This window comes from Balaenoptera musculus, chromosome 15, assembly GCF_009873245.2.
Source record: "Balaenoptera musculus isolate JJ_BM4_2016_0621 chromosome 15, mBalMus1.pri.v3, whole genome shotgun sequence".
Classification (NCBI taxonomy): Eukaryota; Metazoa; Chordata; class Mammalia; order Artiodactyla; family Balaenopteridae; genus Balaenoptera; species Balaenoptera musculus.
Genome location: NC_045799.1, coordinates 35,777,063 through 35,794,160, shown reverse-complemented (window position 1 = coordinate 35,794,160; position 17,098 = coordinate 35,777,063). Strand labels below are relative to the sequence as shown.

At 37.3% G+C, this 17,098-nt stretch overlaps 1 protein-coding gene across 4 annotated transcripts in view; it reads right to left on the bottom strand.

The window, feature by feature from the left end:
* The window catches only part of PLCB1 (phospholipase C beta 1), a 700,435-nt gene that overhangs the window by 67,725 nt on the left and 615,612 nt on the right, over positions 1–17,098 (bottom strand). For all 4 annotated transcript variants that reach the window (XM_036826676.1, XM_036826677.1, XM_036826678.1 and 1 more), the window contains 4 exons: positions 7,878–7,954; positions 7,683–7,772; positions 7,157–7,214; positions 6,474–6,560 (listed from right to left, as the gene is read on the bottom strand). In XM_036826676.1, the coding sequence (XP_036682571.1) occupies positions 6,474–6,560; positions 7,157–7,214; positions 7,683–7,772; positions 7,878–7,954 (312 nt within the window). The remainder of the gene's footprint in view (positions 1–6,473; positions 6,561–7,156; positions 7,215–7,682; positions 7,773–7,877; positions 7,955–17,098) is intronic.

Below are 17,098 nucleotides of genomic sequence, written 5' to 3'. Positions count from 1 at the left end.
CACTGAAAACAACTAGAAAAGATGAACTTGATATTAAAAACTATATTATTTAAAGAAACTAAGAATCACAAAAATTTAAAGAATGATCAGACCCAAACTCCAAGGAACATCAAACCTAGACAGGTAACAGGCAGGGAAGCTGCTTTTGTCCTGAGGGGCTTTTGCTAATGCTGGATATTTTGAATTCATCTTTTGGCAGCCTTCTAGGATGAGGACAAGATTCAAAGCCTGTGGCTGGCCAGGAATGAGGAATCTCACAGGAAAATTTCCTTACTATAAGCCAGACACACAAATTGTAGATTTGAAAATAAACCAAATAGAACTTCTAGAATTACATAAAATACAAAAGGTATATATAATTAACTCAGTGGATGGGTGAAGTAGCAGTATAAACAAAGAATTAGGGAATTAGAATAAAGGTCAGAAAGAAAATTGTCCACAGGTACCACAGAGAGACAAAAAGATGGAGTATACTAGAACAAGTTAAAAGAGGAGATAGAATAAGAAGGTCCATTTTATTTTATATGTAAATAATGTGATGGAAGGAAATTTTTAGAGAGTGTGATGGAAGCCAATTTGCTGACATGATAGTTGAGTTTTTACAGAACTGATGAAAGCTATCCATCCAGCCACCTCAAATGCATATTTAGATACATTATAGAAATTTGCATAAAACATAAGAAAAAATTCTAAATGCAAGCAAAGGAGGAAAAATACAAGTTATCACCAAAAGAATTACACTAAGACTCACAATTAGCTTCTCAGTAACAAGAGAGACCAGAGGACAGTAGAATCTCATCTTCAGTGTGCTAAAAGAAAATAGCTGCCAACCTAAAATTTTATACCCAGTGAAAATATCATTCCAGAATAAAGGTAAAATAAAGACATCTTTCAGAAAGAAATGAAAACAAACAAACCAAAAAACCCAAGGAGTTTACCACCAGTAGACTGTATAAAAGGAACTTCCAAAGGATGTAGAAGATAATGATCCCAAATGGATGATCTGAGACACAAGAAAGAATATCCAGCTAAGAAGCTTGTGAATGAACACTGCCTGTATAACATAGAATAATAATGTCTTATGGGTTTAGAAATCTATAGAATTAAAGTAAATTTCAAAAATAAATCAAGAGGAGAAAAACGGAGTTAAAAAACTGTTTTAATATTTGAGTATTGCCCAAAGGAAATCAAGCATGTCTAAGTTTTATTTTCAAGAAAATAGTGAATGACTATATATTTTTTAAAAGGCAATTCTTCACACTGAAACAAAGGAGAAGGAAATTTCTTTCACACACACACACACACACACACACACACACACACACACACACAAGCAAAAAAGCAAACCACTGGCTAGGTCAGCCAAGCCTTGACAAAGAGTAAAACATAAAAGGTAAGCAGCCAGTTAGCACTCTTTGGTCTGGCTTTTAAGAGAGGGTCCAATGGTTGCTGGCAGGGAGCATGCACGTTTCCCCATCAAGCAGCAGAGGATTAGAGGAGGCACAAATGAATCACGGAAAAGAGAAGCATCTACTTTAAATCTTCAAGGTAGTCTCTTTCTCCCAGAGCACTGGGAAGGCAGGACTGAAATAGCTGCATTTAGGGTTGTCTCAGGACCCAGCGGTGGGTCTGACAAGACTAACGTCATGCAGAGGGATGAGTCACTCATCCTGTTACAAAGATGTAGGCAGGGAAAGGAGGAAGATCAGTCTATATTCCCCTGGTGGAGGAAAAAATAAAGCCAGTAGCTACATGATGAAATGTTTTTTGGGTAGAAATTAAAATGCCCTAAAGCTTCTTGGAATTCTCTCTTGCTGATGAGCTATATTAAAACAGAAAACCTGTGTGCTAAGAAGCATCAAAGACAAATTAAGTGTCAGAGAAAAAGTAAATTACACATTTATCGACTGTTTTATGAGGTTATGGAGATGGTTCATTAAAAAGTCCCCTCAAAAGATGATTCTTCTTGTAATGAGAGCCCGTAGCTGCAAAGTGATCAATAGACATTGGAATAATTGCAGCAGATTCAGGGCAACTCCTGATTAACGATGTTTCAACATGTTAAAATAAATCTCTTTGAAGTGTTCAGGAAAAAGGCAGAACGTCCTTTTTATAATGAATCAATTCCGAGTTGAACACAACCACAAAAGTGTGTTTCTTTGCAGTGGCAGTTGGGTCCTTCAGTTTTTTCTAACACCATTTGTACACATAAACCCTTTCCTATTGGCTTTGGCAATCCCAGGTATGGAAATCCCAAGGAAACCAATTATGTCACTGAGTTGAAAGACTGGTTAGAGTTTATTGCGTTCATCTTAAGAACTCTGAAGCTATGGATTTCATAGCTTTGAACAAAGCTGAAAACAGCATACATTCAGGGACTGAATCAAATATCTCACTGCTAAGAAACATGCAGCTGAACATTTCTCCAGGATTTAGAACTCTACTGAAAAGGAGCTGAGTATTCTCTTTTAAGGACTTTATAAATTTCAGTGGGACTTATGTACAGGAATGCACGACATAATTTTATGTCAAATTGAGAGCCAAAATGTTTATCTATTGTATAAGTTGCCTCTAAGGATCACCTACTTCCAATTTCTTCAACTCCTTTAAAAATTACATACAAAAGGAAAAGACTCACTGAATCTCTTTCTGAATGGGAAAAATGGACTCTACACATAAACTTTCACATTGTGGGGCTGGCCTAATTTGGTCCTCTACCAAATACAGACCAGCAGGATGGAAGTTCTTCATCCATGCGTGTAAATGAAATGGACTTTTAACCTGGTTTGGATTGAGGCACATTGTTCTGTTCTGTAGCATGATGATAAAAACGTTTGGAACTTGAGTTGATCCTTCCAGATCATAAGTATGGTTGAGTAAAAAGCTACTCTTTCAATTAATCTACATCTGTTAACTTGCTCTAAATCTAGCCAGAACTCCTTGCCACTGAAGAACTATTGTCTTTCACCAATTGGATTTTTAAATTTCTTTGGTTAAAAAAATTTTTTATACTTGTTTGTTCACTTTTAAACAAACAAGTTGTTTGGTTACCAAATGCTTGGAAAATCACACAGATTGTGATTGGGGTTCAGGACAACTGCAAATAGCGACACTAGGAGAAAACAGGAATGGAAAAAGAGCACCCTCCTTGTTTAAGAGGAGGTTAGGAACATAAAACACATGATCACATTAGTTAGAATAAGTGGATAAAGAGAAAGTAAATGTTATAATCGACAGTAAGGTGAAAGACACTGATGAATGGGAAGAGACATGATGCCATATAGTGTATGTTTTTGCCATAAGTGAAAGATTAGCCTTTCTTGGTTTCTAGTTGAAAACTGCTTATCCCACCTAAAAAACACTTGAAGGAGGAACTCTATTCCCCTCGGCTACTTATGGCAAAGTTTGGCATGCTTTCCTCTTCATAAGAAGACTGCAACTATCTTTAATATTACCTACTACAGTGTCAACTCAATTTCCTTGTCCAACACTGAGTGATGGAACAGTTCATAAATTTCTAGATGAAATAAAATCACCCTGTCTTCTCATCCTTCTGACTGAATGGAACTCACTCAGTTAACCTCTTTTATAGATACTTCTGGTCATTCATTTCCTTGAGTTGCTCCTCTTTCTATTTTGTTTCTACTTTTGTTAATTTCCCTCATATCTATGTCAGACTTCAAAGGCTACTCCAATACTGATGTGAAGAGGGATTATTTCAAAGCCAGTGCTGTTCTATTTCTGGTCCACATCCAGTAATTATAGGAGCACAGATAACTGCTCTGCTGGTCTGGCCTTTCATTTGCTCAGTTTGCCATCCCGTGTTTTGGTCTTTCTCCACATGACCTACACGTGATCTTATTGTTTTATTCAACTGTTTATTATTGCTCTTTCTGGTCACGGTCATTTCCCTTTATTAGCCACTGTGTCTTACAATATTAACAGTCATGGTTTCTTATTATATTATTAAAGTCATGGTTCCAAAGCACAAAATTTTTAGGCCCTGAAGAAAACCTCTCAATAAATGCTTTAGTTTGACGTGGAACCAACAATCTTCAAGGGCAACTTTCAAATCCAGACACACTAAGATGGTCATTAAAGGCAGCCTCATGGGTGAAAAGCAAAGAGAAATCATTGTGGTACCTATTTACAGTCAAAAATAAATGCAACAGAATGACTAAAAATTCATAGAAAGACTTCAGATCTCTTTCTCAGGGGCCAAAAAAGAAATGGAAAATTGCTATACATATGGTAGGGTGCACACTGTTAATTACCTATCCAACTTTCATCTCTCCTCTATTTTTTTGATAAGAAAACATCAGTTTTGTTCAGGTACCTGGTGATCGTGGAATTGAGGAGAAGGTGAAATCCCTCTACCCTTTTGAGTAAGTCTTAATTACTCTAAGCCAATCATGAAAATTACATTCTTATGCTCATAATTGGTTTAGGAATGGACATGGACACAATTCTAGCCAATGAGGGGAGGTCTATTGAGGAGATTTAGGAAAGTTTTCCTCAAACCTATAATCAGTTACAAGATGAAGACACTCCTTTTTCTGGCTTTGAATAGTTTTCTGTAAGGTTATGATGCATGGAGCTAAGGCAGCCGTCTTATGACTGTGGGTTTACAGCCTGGGGATGAAAGGCAATAAACTGAGATAACACTGTGGAAATTCTGAAAAATACCCTGATTCTTGATGAGGTTATTGAACCACTAAATTAACTATTCTTCAAGTTTCAATACCTCTGAACTCCCAGTAATGTGACTTACTAAATGATATTATTGCTTAAGCCAGTTTTAATTGGGTTTTCTGTAAAGCTGCTGTTGAATACACCCTGACTGATAAATTATCCAACAGTTATTAGTTTTTCTAATGTTTTGTTATATCCAATGAAGAAATTTACTACTAAATTTGATTTTAATCATGGTGAGCTAGAGCAGTAACATAAAATCTTTGTAGGGTTATTTATACTGAGATTTATGTAATTTAAACACATTTGTGATTACATTTTATTTATGAGTAAAGTAGTTGACATTTTTGGACAAAAATGAAAACAAAACAAAACTGTGTGGGAATAACAATATTTTCCAAGAGAGATGTTTTAGAAATATAAAAATTGGCTAATGAAATATCAACCATAATTTAAGTATACCATACCAGTGTACAAAGTAATGACAAATTGAAATTCAGACAACATGGATTGAAAATGTATGTATTTGAATATATCACTCATTATTCTTAAGGTGTTTCTGAAATTTCGGTCAAACCTGGATCTTTGGCTCCAAACATTTGAGCATTTAAAAAAAAAAATCAATCCTAAATGGAAAATACTGCAAAGTCTAAAATTATGTTAAAATGTACTCTACCTTACTAATGTATAATCAACTTGAGAGGGTGGCTAAGAATATTTAAATTGTATTTATAAAAAAACATAAAAAACATGTATTTTTATATAAAAATTAAAAACATAATTTTTATTTATATAAAAAACATAAAAATGAGCAGCATATCTCAATAATTATTAATTCTTAGATTTTCACTACTGTTTGAGAATCTATATTCCCAAGCCTAAAAACTTTGTGTTAAAAATATTAAATAAATGTTCTGCCCAATAAATAAGAGCAGAAACAACCACAAAATATATATTTTAAATTAGCCACAAGCAATCTATAAGAAGTATATTGAACAGACTATACAATGAAACAAAACTAACATTTGATCTTTGCAGAAATGTAATACCAGTGTCTTTTAGAGTAGATATTTTAAACTGCAGATTGAAGAACAGGAAAACTGAAAAGCACGTTTTTCACAACAGAAAAATATTCAATGATGAATCAAAATGGATAGAATGATCTAAAACTGAGATTATGCTAACCTGAAAGTATTTGATTTACAGATATTCAGTTGGTTTAAAGTTAATATTCATGGAATGATTGATTTTGACCAAATAAGCATAAGGTAATTTTAAAGTGGAGCCCCAATAAACTATTATAATGGGGGAAAAAAACGTTTGTTTTTTTCTGGTTTATGAAAATATTTTGTTAGATTAAAAACCAGGGTGACTTTGGTACAAGACATCCTCTGCTGGACAGAGTCTGCCATTACAATATTACATCATCTATTTAGAGCTGAAGAAACTTGTCTAATTTCTCTCTTTCCTGGTGGGGAGGTGGTAGTGGTGGGGGGGGAGGTGTGCTTTAAAAATATCCATGCCTGAGCTACATCCCAGACCAATTGAAACCAAATCTCAGGATCTGGGTTTCGTGCATTTGCAATATTTAAAGATGACCGGTGATGAGTGCTTACTGAATATTGCTATCAAGATTTTTACCATCATTGAGAAAGTTACATGAGTTTCACATGCAAGAACTGGTCTGAGACTGTGTGAGACATACCTGAACTAGGGAGGTTTTATTCTAATTAAATGGAAGAAAATGAAATCACTGTGTATTATTATTCCGTTCAGTTTACCTTGGGCTTTTCGTCCAGGATCTGCTGACGTATCTCTTTGTGTTTCTCTACGAGTTTTTCTTGCCGTTTACTTTGTGCCTCTTCTAACTGTAAGAAAGTTACAAAGAAAGTCATTTTCATCTAAACATTCAAGTGAATGTTTTCAGAAAAAAATAAAAGCTTTTCAGATCTGTGGCATATGTTTATTTCATATCCTGGTCAAGAACTGACCTTATAAGGGTAGGAGACTGCAAGTATTGAAGCTGGCTGATGGGTACACAGGGGGTGGGAGTGAGGTGATCGATGGATTATACCATTCTCATATTTTTGTTAATGTTTGAAAATGTCCATAATACCAATTTAAAAATTAATGAAAAACCTTTGGAGGTTGCCACCTCTCTACCATTGGTGACAACTAAAGGTTCTTTTGCGGAAGGTCCCCTTGACATCATGTTTCTGGGTTCCTGACTCTAGAAATGATTCTTAACGTCTATCTTCAGATGAACCTTTCTGCATAGAGGTTTGCAATTAAACTTGCAGAAACACTGATTACAGACTGGCTGCTCTGGGAAGTAGCTCTGCTGGGTGTTGGTGAAAAAGAGTTACAATGAAGCATGGCTTTTCTCTCCATAGGCTCACATGGTATTTATCAAACATTCATACATGGTTTGCAAAAGAGAGAGAGATTCATCGGCATGACATACCCTCTTGATGTACTGCACTACCTCCTGGATGTATGACCGGATCATCTCTGTCTTTTCCCTGAAAGCAAATGACAAAGAGATCATTATATGAACTCATCCATCATCGACAAACATGGGAACCTCAGGCTTCCAGATGAAAGTTTACAGAACTCTCAACATCCTTCTTACTGCTGCAAGGAAGGCACCAATCTGCCAGCTCTGAACAAAGGTCAGGTTCCACCCAAGGCACAAGCTCTGTTTTCACTAAATGCCAGGAGGGTTGTCTGACAATATCAGAAGTGAAGACTTAGCCTTTCCCTTAGGCTGGGTCTTTACTCAGCCTTTACCTACAGGCCCTGTGGGCACCTCAATCCTTTATTGAACTGCTCTTTGAGTTCACTATGAAAAACCTTATAAAAGGGATCTTCAAAAAGGTTAATTAGAGGAGAAATTTCACAGATGCATCTTTGTATGGTTGGAAGCTGTTATTCTGCTGTAGAATAATCCCCAGGTAAAAGATGGGAGAAAGGGGGTTCTTTCTACTTACTCTTCCATTTGGCTTTTGTCTTTGGATTTAGCTTCTGTTATCTTCTCCTGCCTCTTTTTATCCATTTTCTTCTTTAATTCCTTCTTCTCTCTGAAGGCAAAATGGAAGTAAAAGGGAAAAATCGTCAAGCAAATAGCAATTGGTGTTTAATACATTTACATACACAAATACATTGTAATGAGAATGAAGGCTTACTTCTCACAAATTTCTTTAAGCTTCTTTAACTGATTATTCTGACATTCTTCAGCAACATCTGTCAATTTTTGAATAAGCTGAGGAAAGAAAATGCAAGTTGGCTATTTTACATTATCACAAACAAAGCACCTTTTCCCTTCCTCTCCCTCCACATCAAACAACAGTATCTGAGGTTAGAAAATCTGATGTTTAACAATAGTTAAGGGACTTCCCTGGTGGCGCAGCAGCTAGGAATCCGCCTGCCAGTGCAGGGGACACGGGTTCGAGCCCTAGTCCGGGGAGATCCCACATGCGTGGAGCAACTAAGCCCGTGCACCATAGCTACTGAGCCTGCACCCTGGAGCCCGTGAGCCACAACTACTGAAGCCCGCACGCCTAGACCCCATGCTCCACAACAAGAGAAGCCACCGCGATGAGAAGCCCACACACCGCAATGAAGAGTAGCCCCCACTAGCCACAACTAGAGAAAGCCTGCACGCAGCAATGAAGACCCAATGGAACCAAAAATAAATAAATAAATAGATTAATTTTTTTAAAAAACAAAAGACAATAGTTAAAATCATCAGACATCTTACATAGGCAATAAGGACATAATTTTCAACCATTACATTATCTAGGTTTTAATATGAAATTCTTCTTCTTATCTGTTGCTAATTAAACAGGATTTCTTAAATTATTGGGTTAGTTACTGCAGCTTGTCTTTGCCAAGTGCAAAGACAACGAACAGTGTGGACCCAGGTACCAATCCCCACTCTATGACTCACTACAACTATGACTTTGGTTATGGAGCCTATATTTTCTGAACCTACATTTTCTTGGTTATAAATGAGATAATCAATGCCTTTATATCTTGGAGGTACTATGAAGCTTAAAATAAAACTGAGTGTGATACAAATGTAAGATGTAATCAACTGTAAATTATAATTCTTGGTTTCCAGCTTCCATTCCTTGCTTAATTGCTTCAAGAATGACATGAGCCACGATAGTGAGAGGCCCACGCACCGCAATTTAGAGTGGCCCCCGCTTGCCACAACTAGAGAAAGCCCTTGCACAGAAACGAAGACCCAACACAGCCATAAATAAATAAATAAATAAATAAAAGAAAGGCAAGTAACTTTATTAAAAAAAAAAAAAAAAAGAATGACATGAATTACCCATCTTAGAAACTGATGTTTGTGTCCTGTGTGGGTAACTTCCAAAGAACATTGGAAATTCTCTTCTGTGCTACCATTTTGAATTTTGAATACATTGCCATGATAGCAATTCTTTTATTGTCTTGCATCTATTTTCTTATCAGACCAAGCTTCAAGAGGGCAGTGACTGTGTTTTCACATCCTCAACCCTCCACACAATTTCTAGCCTTCAGTAGGTGTTCAATAAATGCTTGTCAATTATGTGAGGGTAATTGTGCCCTCCAGTCACTTCTCTTTCTTTATTCTACATGAAGAACTTACGGAACCTTCTGCCATTGCTCAGGTAGCAATAGCAACTGGACTCAACCCTTCCTACTGGAGCATCAAATAGATGGTGTGGGCTTCCTATGAAAGGTCCATTCTGTTCCCCAGAGATGGAGATTCTCAGATACAGCAGACTGAGTTAACCAGTTTTATATATATATATATATATATATATATATATATATATATATATATATATATATATATGAGCTATGATAGTACCAAGGCAATATAATCATAACACTAGCAAACTTTCATTGGTAATTTACACATGCCAGGCATAGTTTGAAGAGTTTTAAATGTATTAACTTATTCAATCCTAAGAATTGTCCTGTGAGGTAAGAGCTATTGTCCTCATTTTACATATGAAGATACTGACGCACGGGACTCAAGTTCTGGGCTCGCGTACTTGGTGGTACTTGGCAGAGCTGGGTACAAACCCAGATAAATCAGCCTCTGCAGCTTGTGGCCTTCACCACTCTCCCAAGCTGCCTTTTGTTGTGATTTTAGAAATTGTTTTAAAAACCTCTTCTTATCTAAGAGAATAAAAGAAATCGAGGGAGAAATTCTCTCACAGAATTACCATAAAGAATCCACATTAACTTGACATTAACATGAAATTTGATGCACTCATCTGTGAAGTGGATTAAATCTGAACAAATATAACTGGAGCTTGGGCCAGCAGAAAGCCTATTTGAAATCACTGAAAATCATTCAAAAGAGGTTGCCTGATCATGACTGTCACAATTAAAGAAATCATGAAATACTGCAGTTTAGTAATGCCATTTATCAAACCGTCTAGATTTAAAATCCCGCTGTGCAAAGACTCTGGCCATTTCCTTGAGGATTCCCGCAGCGCCTCTATTCTAGCTGAGGGGTACACACAGGGCCTTCGCCTCCCCAGAAGACCTTTCTCCTCCCCCGTTCAGCCTAAGGAGTTACAGAGGGTTATCAGGGGAGCCCCAATCTTGGCGGCAACGTCAGAATCCCTTGTGAGCAACTTCTTAAAAATACACATTCCAGGACCTGTTCCTAGGCCTATGGACTCCACATGTCTAGGGGTAGGGCCTGGGAATCAGTGTTTTCAAAATCTCCTCAGATGATGTGGATTCTTTGCCAGATTTAGGGAGTCTCAGTGAGCTCGCCCTCCTTCTATAGCCACTGCTAGGTCTCCCAGCAACAATTCTGAGTTCAGTGACATTCATGCTTCTATTTCCGTGTTCTCATCTCCATCATTCACCCTAGTCCAGAATCGTTTCTTGATTATGGCAGCATCTGTTCACATTTACAGCTTTCCTCCCCACTCCTGCCCTCTTCCTCAGCACCATCAACATCCAGGCAATGAAGCCACTGAGCTTGAGATCTCCCAGCCCTTCTACCCACTTGATTCTGAGTTTTATTTCCATTTGTTTTCAGCCCCCACACAACTGCCAGCACCAACTTCCCTCAAGGTTCTTCAAAAGTTTCCTGTCTGCTGCAGCCCCTGGCCTTCCTTTTTGTCCCTCCCTTGCACCATCTTCACTTGTTTTTTATTCTTCTCGGAACTAATTCCCACCTCTTTTGCTCCCAGAACACACACCTTTATCTAAACTATTCAAGTTAGCCACAATTCAACAAATATTTATCAAATGCCTACTAAAGACCTGGCATCATTCTAGAAACACTGAGCTGATGAGTTGGCTTTCTAGATCTTGCTACTCAAAATATGGTCCAGGAGCCAGCAGCATTGGCATTACCAGGGAACACAGCAGAAATGCAAATTCTCAGGGCCTGACCCAATGGACTAAACAAAAATCTGCGTTTTAACAAGATTCCTAAGAATTTCATGTGCACGTTATTAGGGAAGATGGAGACAGTTTAGAAGAAGCCCTCTGTTATGCACTGAATGTTTGTGTTCCCCCAAAATAAATATATTGAAATCCTGAACCCCAGTGTAATGGTATTAGGATGTGGGACCTTTGGGTAATTAGGTCATGAGGGTGGAGCCCTCATGAATGGGATTAGTGCCCATAATTGTAAAATAAACCACAAGAGCTTTCTCACCCCTTCCACCATGTGAGGACACAGTTAGAAGAAAGCTCTCTATAAACTGGGAAGTGGGCTCTCACCAGACGCCAAATCTACTGGTGCCTTAATTTTGGACTTCTCAGCCTTCAGAACTGTCAGAAATAAATATTCGTTGTTTAAGCCACCCAGTCTCTAAGGCACCCTCTCAAATTCCCTCTTTTCTTTCTCAAAAGAGCTGCAGAACTTTATCTGCATTGTCTTCATTACCCCAGACTCAGCTTCCTCACCTCTGAGACAGGGATAATGTTTCCTTCCTGGGGTGGTTGTGAAAGCTGGAAGAGAAGACACGTGTGGGATTCCTAATAAACCAGGTCATAGGTTCTTAGCTTGGTTTCCTTACCCTTCCTTCCCAGAGGAAGGTTTTCCTTTGCTTTTTGTCCCATCTTCTTCTCCCTGTGGGAGGATCACCATTTCACTTTCTTGTCTCAAACTTTCTTCTGCACTGGATACATTCATTCCCTTTGCCTAAAAACACATCTCTATTTTCTTATCCTCACAGAACCCTGAACTTTTGTTCCACCTTTGACCTTCCTTTCCTTCCCATCCCTAAAATGGAAGACCAATGGCTGCTTCCACAGCTGCAATGCCCCACTGCCACAGTCTTCAACCCCACCATCTTTTCCATTCCAACTACCAGCATTTACCTGATTTTGCTTTAAGATTACAAAAACTTTTTTGTTACTAAACTCACTGGCCATGTCTCAGGACTGAACTTTTATTATTCTAGAGATTCATAAGTTTTCTTAGCTCATTGTATCCTTAAGATCTCAGTAATTTTTTCAAGGCACCCCCTAGGCCAAAAGAAATAAAGGAACAGTTCCATTTATTTATTAAATGGTTAGGTCCAAATAACTTAATAGTAGTACTTTGCACAGAATCCAACAGATGTTGCTCTGTTTCCTTCAAAAACATAAAATATCCCACAATGCCCCTGTGAGTTCAGTGCGGTGCCTAAAAGTGACGTGGCACATGGTTTGGGAATCGTGACTTTATCCTTTTGAAAGGATGCCAGCTGCCAACCACTCTCATAAGAAGCTCTCTTTCCTTCATTTACAGTATCGCCAGCAATTCCAACAGTCACTCTTCTCTGATTCTTTTAAGTGCTTCAGTTCATTTCTGCATCAACTGCCTTTGACCATCTCTAGCTGAGGATGGCTCACTAGCATCTCAACATCTTTCACAGAAGGCAAGTCATCGTATTTTCCCATTAAGTATCATCACTCAGGTTAAAAGTGTGCATTACATTTGACTGCCCTCTTGGGTGCTTTCCCCATCTGTTGAGTCCTGGAGAATTGTTCATTTCTCTTGTCACCATGTTATCTCTTGGCTTTGTGTTAACAGCGCTCTGGTGTAGAACCTCATTAACTCCTGTCTGGACTTGGCAAGTATTCTCTCCCTGCCCTCAGTCTCTCCTTAGTCCTTCTGCTCCATCTCAAATAGTATTTTTTGTATCTCCCGAGCATTAACTGGCTCTCTATCTTCAAATACATTACACTCCAGCTCTAAATTTCCTTTCCTGATTAGCATTCAGCATACTCAATAAACTAGGCAGTATTTTACTCTAAGACTGTCTGGGCACGTACCTGCTTCTATACTTTTTCTCATGTTATTTTTCCACCTGGATGATATTCCCATTTGAATGAGAGACAGCACAGATGTAGGGCATTCCCATGGTTGCAGAAATTCCATCGGACTGTGCTGCTCAACTCCTGATAAGGGAGTAGGCACCAGCCAGTGTCTCCCCTTGTCTATGCCCCTTTCCTTTTTAAACCAGCCACTGGTGATTGCCCTTTGATTGCCCAGATAACTCTAGTCCTTAGTCCTTCACTGGCTTTTTCTATATCACTTATACATATTTGTCTTTGTGTGTATGTACATTATTATTGCTCTCAAAAAGGATGCCACTAATGCATCCTTTCTTAATATGGTTTTTTGGACACCAGGCTCTACATAAAATAGGCACTCAAAAATTATTGTGAATCAAATCTGTTAAGTTTAAGAACCACATTGACCTGGACCTTGGTGTTGGTTATGGTGTATCATGTCCAAGCCATGGGCTGTCTTATTGAAAATACTTCTTAAACTACATAATTTTGATATTTAACAAGCTAAGTTTTGTTCCTTTAAGAACAAATGCCTTATTGTGAAATCCAGGTATGTGTTTTTTTTTTTTTAATGTGGCTTTTGCATGAAACTAATGAAAATAGTGTCTCCATAGAATCCCAAACAATGTGTTTAAAAAAGGACAATATCTCTGTGTTTAATATGACAAATGTTCTTCCACTCTGCTCAGCTCCCCTTGATCTCCCCAACTCTCGCATACAACAGACCCCTCCCTGTAACATTCTGCCCTTTTCAGTTATTTTCAAAAGATCACTCTTACTATAATTCTGCCCTTACAGCATTTACTGTTTTCATTTAAACTTCCTCTGCTTAAAGTCCAGGAGGCAGAGTGATTAATATTATGACTTTGTTAATAATATGCCACTATTGTCAGACTCACATTAAACTGGCAATGAGATTACATATAGGCATTAATAATTTATCTCTTTCTTACCCTAGAAAGAGAGAGTGTGGGCCTCAACTATAGTTTTCTCTACCCAACACTACTTCAGAAAGACCTTCCTCTGCTTTCTGAGAACTGGCTCTGTGCCTAATGTGGTTTCCATGGAGCTGCTGTGTTCTTTACGCCCATCCCTGTGCCAAGGTAACTGGTCTGGGGAGGCATAGATCCAAGTAGGACCAGTCATACCCTGTCTCTAGCCACAGGTGATTGGTCTAAGGTTGCAAGCTTGGCCAATCATATCACACTAACAAGGCTTGCCCCAAGATTTTTCCAACCTGTCATTAGCGAAAGAAATATAACTTGGAAGGGGTTGATGCCTATATTTTCTGACAAGGGGAAGCCTGTGTGCTGCTTTGGACAAAAATAATACTGACATGCAAAGAAAATCAGGAGAGAAAGGGAGAGAGACAGAGACAGATAAACATAGGAAGTGCTGTGAGTGGTTTCTGGTAGGTGTCTCTTTATCCCTTCCCTTCTCCTGTGTGGATGGTCAACCCTCCCTTACATGACCTTCCCCTATGTACTTTTCTAGTGTATACTATTCTTGTCTAAGTTAGTCCAATATAGGTTTCTGTCACTTGTAACCAAGGGAATCCCGACAAAAATAAAAATAAAAAAACAAAAATAAAAAATTTTACTCCTTAATCCCCAAATAAGATGAAAGAACCTGTGAGCATTGGGTCCAGGGTTTCTATTTCATGAGGTGTGAAAATCGGACCCAGAAGAGGGATTTTTCACACAATAATTGAAGTGCCTTTTAACTGACCTAAGGGTACTCTCACTTTGGTGTATTTATTAGCAGACAGGCTCTACTCAAAGAACCGTTCAATCATATATTAGCCGCAAGACTCACTGAAGATAGAAAAGAACAAAAAATTAGTTTAGAATTCCTAGGGGGAAAAAAGTCGAGAGTACATGGTAAACTGAAATGCAGTAAAAAACATTTAATTTTAACTTTTAATATGACTTCTTTTTCTGGCCCAAAGGAATAGACATTTCAATTATTTTGCTTGTTTGTTTACCACTCATGACAACTCTCCTAGTTAAATGTTCCAAACCTTTTATGGAATGAAAAAGAAAAGCTCTGGGGAATATAACTTCATGCTTGTTCTCAGCTCCATGCTGAATTTCACTTGGTTTAGTCATTTGAGGGTGAGGGAGTGGTTTCCAAGGAAGAGATTAATTCCTTGACTCTAACTTAAAAGGGATAAAAAAATATGTGGACAGAAATTGTCATGTTTAGAGCCTCTTCTAAGAAGGACAATTTGGGAAAATGTGCAAAGAGCCAAGTGTAGAGTGTACATACTTCAGGCAAACTCATCTTCCTTCTCCCTTCACTCATAAGTGGAGAAGATAGCACCTTCTTTTCTGCTAGTCAAAGCATCCACTCTGAGTTTTCACCATAAATTGCTTGTTTTTCTTCTACAAAGAATTGATTTATGATGCTTCTAAACTAAGAAATGATCTACTGATTAAACGCATTACTGATAATTTAAAAACTAGGTGGATTTTTATACTGGCATGTTTCCTGTCCATTCAAATTGAAAAATATTCATTCATTCATTTCACCAATATTTACTGAGCACCTATGATGTGCTGCATACTGTGTATTGATGGTCCAACTGGGAGTCGGCAGACAAGTCCTGTCCAGGTGGAGCTCATGTTCCCCACCAGCTCAGTTCTTTCTCAGAAGCAGCAGAAAGTCTTGGACTAAAAGACCAACCACCTTGATTCTTTTCTGAGATAGTCTTTCATACCTATGAAATTCATTTCTTTTTAAATTTCCATATCTAAACAGAATTTATAGCTGCTTATTTGAATCTAAAGGTTTAAAGAATCCTTGAAATTTTCTTTTTACTTGCTGGGCAAAGCAATAAATGAAAGTGAAAATCTGAGCATGACTCCTAGTCAATGTCAATAAGTTGGCCCAATGAATCTACAGCATTAAAATTGTTTTTCACTTTTAAAATATGCCAAAGTAAATGTCAGCTTCTTAGCTTTCTGGGAAATATAAACGGGTCAATGTAGCATACTCCCTTGAATGATATTTCTGGTATCCTTTTATAAGGCTATCAACTGGAAATATCTTCAAACTTTAAAAAAAAATCAAGAAATTTGATAAAGGAAGCTCTAGTAAAGGTGTTTTATCATCTTAGATGATGCCTGGGTTTTGCTATCTTAATTCTTGGGCCTTGTTTCCTGATTAGTAAAATATAGCAAAATTGTAAAATTATATTTATGTGTGTTTTTAAAATTTTTTAATTTTTTAAGAAATTCAATGATGATTTTAAAATGTCCTGATAATCATAAAAAGTAGATATTTATGGCCATGAAATATTTATTTTAATGATAAATGGAATTCATTTTTATGATAAAAGAAGTTTCACTTAAAATGATTCATATATAGCTTTAAGTACAAATTTATAACAGGCAAAGAATTACCCCTTTGTAATTATAAAAGGTTAATGAAGTTACTCGTAAGAGTTTTTGAAAAGTTGGTGTAGTATCACATATGACACAATTACGGATTTTTGATTAAATTAAAAGAAAATGAGAAAATGGTTGTATAGGATCAAGTTAGTTGAGATCATTATATCTGATTAAACCAATTGGAAACAAAAATCCAAACCACCAAAATTTTAGGATCAGGCTTCATAATTCTGAAAGATATCAAGACCATTTAATTTAGAATAGATGAAATAAATATTGCTTATCACTCAGATGTGGGAAAATAACTATACTGTTCAAACAGGAGGTTTTCAAATAATTAAGAAAGGAGACCTGACTAAAAGAGACATGATTTGTCCTGTGGTTTGTAACTGAAATAGTGCAATACATCAAGGGATTAATATTTCAATAGTCTGTTTGAAAGCTAGAACCAGAAGAGCTGCCCATGAAGATAAGTAGCACAGCGTGTCAGCTTCTTTTTTCCTTAAGGCAAAACGTATCGTTTCAAGCATCTCGCACTTACCAGATGGAGTGCAATGAGTCTTGTAATTCCAGAGGGCACAAACTAAATTGTCAGACTTGTGAATTCTATTTTGGAATTTTCCCTTCAGCAGAATTTCTTCTGTTCTTTAAGCTTCTTTAAGTTGATGCAAGTCAAAACTATTATTTTCTTTGCCTTTGGG